Source organism: Cyprinodon variegatus, unplaced genomic scaffold, assembly GCF_000732505.1.
Source record: "Cyprinodon variegatus isolate N-32 unplaced genomic scaffold, C_variegatus-1.0 Scaffold900, whole genome shotgun sequence".
NCBI lineage: Eukaryota > Metazoa > Chordata > Actinopteri > Cyprinodontiformes > Cyprinodontidae > Cyprinodon > Cyprinodon variegatus.
This window is the reverse complement of record NW_015151353.1, coordinates 85,914-89,754: the sequence shown is the minus strand read 5'-3', so window position 1 is coordinate 89,754 and position 3,841 is coordinate 85,914. Positions and strand designations below refer to the sequence as shown.

Below are 3,841 nucleotides of genomic sequence, written 5' to 3'. Positions count from 1 at the left end.
TTATCCATTACTGACACTTTGAAAAATAATAAACTCAAATATATTTTCATATGCTGATATCAAATAGATTTTTAAAAACGCGGTATCGATCTATTTTACTAACAAATTCTCACAAGAATTTGCAAAATATCACGAGAGTTTGTAACAGAACGATGTAATTTCTCGAGATTTTGAAAGTAAAATAGATCGATACCGCGTTTTTAAAAATCAATTTGATATCAGCATATGAAAATATATTTGAGTTTATTATTTTTCAAAGTGTCAGAAATGGATAACAAAACTGCTTTTTTCAATAACCACTTATTTTTGTCCAGCTTTAGCATCGGTATCGAAATCGGTTATCGGCTACATGAGTTTTAAAATATCGGATATCGGCCAAAATCCCAATATCGTGCATCCCTAGCGGTTATGTTTACTTGCAAGTTTTTGTATTACTAAAAATGTATCATTTATACTATTTAAACCTCATGAATACTGGAGTCTGCATATTTATGTTGGACATTGCATTAATTTCCTCCTTCTACCGTCTTGTAAAAAGACTGGAATCCACTCATATCTAACATGGTCTCTATGAAAGTCAAAATTGACCAAACAAAGCTACTGGAGTCTTTAGAATAAATGCACTCACAGACCATCCCATCCCACCGGGCTTACTTCAAGGGAAATTGGCAGACTTGTGACATTTGTCTGTGGAAGAAGGAAAATTTCCCCCATGTCGTTTGCTGTTTGAATAAATTTGTCTGAAACCTTCAGTTGCTTTGATTGAAGACAGAAGTCTGTAGCCTGGTTGAACGGGAGGTAATTTTCTGTGCAGAGTTTTTCTCCTCTGAGTTAGTAACAAAGATACCTGATTTTTTTTTTTTAAGCAAAAAATCCTCACACAGACTATTAGAAAAAGATCACTTCTAGTAAGAGAATATACATTTATATATTCATGTTTTCATACATTTTCCTCTGGAATAATTCTTTCAGTAAAGAAAGGTCAAGCTGAGTATTTTAGCGGTTAAAAACCACAGAGATCCTTTTAGATTGTCGTCACATATAGACATTCACAGGATGTAGCCTAATGTTAGAATGCTGTTCACCCTCCAGTGCTGAGCTGGATATAGAAAACCCTCACAAAGCTTTGCACTCCACTATCACATGCACACTCTAGAGTTGTGTGTTGCCTTTAAAACGATATTTGAGGATGTAAAGACGTGCAGAAGACATTTCTGCTTCCCACTAAATTCAAACAGGATTCAAGTGTTCTTATCTGATGTCCCCTGATGTCTTTATTTATTCCTTTTTTGTCTTACATACTTGTTTATATTCTTATTTATACAAATGGTTCATGAATATCTAACCTAGCTATTGTGATGTATGCAGTAGGTAGAATAAGTAAACATTTTTATTTATTTATCTGCATCTCCTTAATTGTTTTAATCATTAGTTTACATCTTTCCTCAGGTTTATTGTTCTTTTCTTAAAATATCCTCAGACATTTTCTTTTTTTCTTTTAGTCCTGATTTAATAAGCTCTCTATAATGAGGAGTCAAGGAAGCATTTTAAAGACAGTTTAAAAAAAAAAGTAGACCAGCATATGTCAACAATGCTGGTTATGTTACAAGACAGAATAAAAATGTCATATTCTGGGTTATTTTGTTGCTAGACTATAAAATTAACCCAAGAGTGATTTTCTTTTATTTTTTTTTTTTTTTGGCTAAACTAATATTTATTTAAAATAATGGTTAACTTTGTGGTTGCAGGTCTGGAATTTGCCTATTCTGCAGCTCCCAAGTCCATGCAGAGTGCGATTATGGGGCTCTTCTTTTTCTTCTCTGGGATTGGCTCATTCGTGGGCTCAGGTTTGCTGGCCATCGTTTCTGTCAAGGGGATCGGCTGGATGTCTTCTCACAAAGACTTTGGTAAGAATCGAAACCAAGCAACGGATCAATAAGATTTGTTTTAAGATTTTTTTTTTTTTAGAAACGAAGGGAGGCTAAGGTGAGGCAATGAAAGAACAAGCTGTGATCACAAAAAAGATTTAAAAAAAGTTACCAGAAGAGTTAAATATCAGGAAAACAAAATACATGTATGTATTTAAATGAGCACGGATAATTTTGGACGGAAAGACTTAAGGCCAATTTATGCTTCTGACGCATAAAAAAAAAAATCCTGACTACGCGTCAGATGGTCACAAACCCGCACAGACCTCAAGCGGAAGCGCACAGACAAAAAGCAGCTGTGATTGGTCCTTGTTATGCCTTTCTGGCTGTCTGTGTGGTCACCCTTCTTGATTCGGTGCCGGGGCACACCATTTTTAAAAACCGACGAACGATTACAATGGACAACTACGATGAAAGGTTAATCGAGGAGGTTCGCTCCATTAACAGAACCTGTTCCTCTTCGATGTCTGGCAACGCTAGATCCATCTCTGTGAAGTTCTCAAATAGGCTCCCCCTTGTGCTTTGGAGGGAATCTGCTGTGTGTCCCTAGAAATTCCTGACTGACGGTGCAGAAGCTTACCAGCAAAACTGGTTCGCGACCAGACCCAAACGACATTTGATGTGTGCGGTTGCAGAAGTCTAATCTGCCCTTAATGAAACACTTTTTGGGCTAAACATGAGTAAAACAAGCCTATGTTTTGAACTCATTGTGATGGGATTAAAACTAGGTTAAGAAATGATAAAAGCAGGGATATAAAAGTAGAGTTAAGTGTGAATCTTCCTTTAATTTAGACAAGTAGATTAAAGGTACAGCATGTATCACTACAACAAGCCAAGTCGTTTTATTTAATGAAATTGATGAGACATGATGATACTAAAGTAATAATATTTTAGAACAACTCAACTTATTAAAAGCACAAATTGTAAAGGTGAGTGCTGAATTAGCGTATGATGCGGTCAGTAGTCCCTCTGCACTCCAGCTCCTCAGGATCAGTGACTGCATTTTCATCAACCATCAAATTGTAATTATGAAAATTAATTTGCTAAATGAGAACTCTCAAATATTCCAAAAACAGTTTTTTTGGTGAAATGTTTTTATGGTCATTTCGAAATTCTTACATTTATGAAAAACTGCAATAGATATAACTTTTTCACATCACACAAGTCACATGATCTGCATTCTCACCTTACTACCTTGTAACAATACTAGAAGCAGTTGGAAGATGATTGTGATGCATATTTGGATTCATGAGTAGACTTAATTTTTACATTTTCTGGGTTTTATTTTTAACATAATTAGAGGACCTGAGAAATCAACATGGATTGTAGAACAAAAGTAAATGTCTTGTCTTTAAACATCAAAGTGTGCAGATGTTTGGCCAAAAGAAAAAAGAAAAAAACAGCACCAAATAAGATAAACAGATACAACACCAGAATGGGGACCTTGACAGAAGCGAGGCTGCCATGCACAGGCCTCTCTGACACCTATAACCACCATCAGTGGGCAATGTGGATGAGATGAGATGCAACAGATGAAGCTTGGCTGTGAACGGGCGATCCTCTGGTTTCAAATCAGAATATACACTGACCAAAAATTTAAACGCCCCAATTCAGACATTCATGCCATGTGAAGGTAGCAACTCTAAATGAGCATTTGCTCACATTTTATAATAATAAAAATAGTAATATTTTTTCTTGATTTGTGTATTTAACTTTTTTTATCCAACTTGCTGTCACAGTGAGTATAACTCACTAATTTTGTTACAAGTCATAAGCTGCAGGTTATGCTGGAGCGTGCGATTGGCATGCTGTATGCAGGAATGTCCACCATAGCAGTAGTTGCAATGTCCATTATTGGACCACAGGATGTTTAAGAATTAGTTTGCAACAGACTCAGGGTTCCCGCGAGTCCT

At 35.9% G+C, this 3,841-nt stretch overlaps 1 protein-coding gene across 1 annotated transcript in view; it reads left to right on the top strand.

The window, feature by feature from the left end:
- slc15a4 (solute carrier family 15 (oligopeptide transporter), member 4) overlaps nucleotides 1-3,841 on the top strand; it is a 47,653-nt gene that overhangs the window by 28,309 nt on the left and 15,503 nt on the right. The window contains exon 8 of the mRNA XM_015397965.1: nucleotides 1,749-1,907. Coding sequence (XP_015253451.1) covers nucleotides 1,749-1,907 — 159 coding nt within the window. The remainder of the gene's footprint in view (nucleotides 1-1,748; nucleotides 1,908-3,841) is intronic.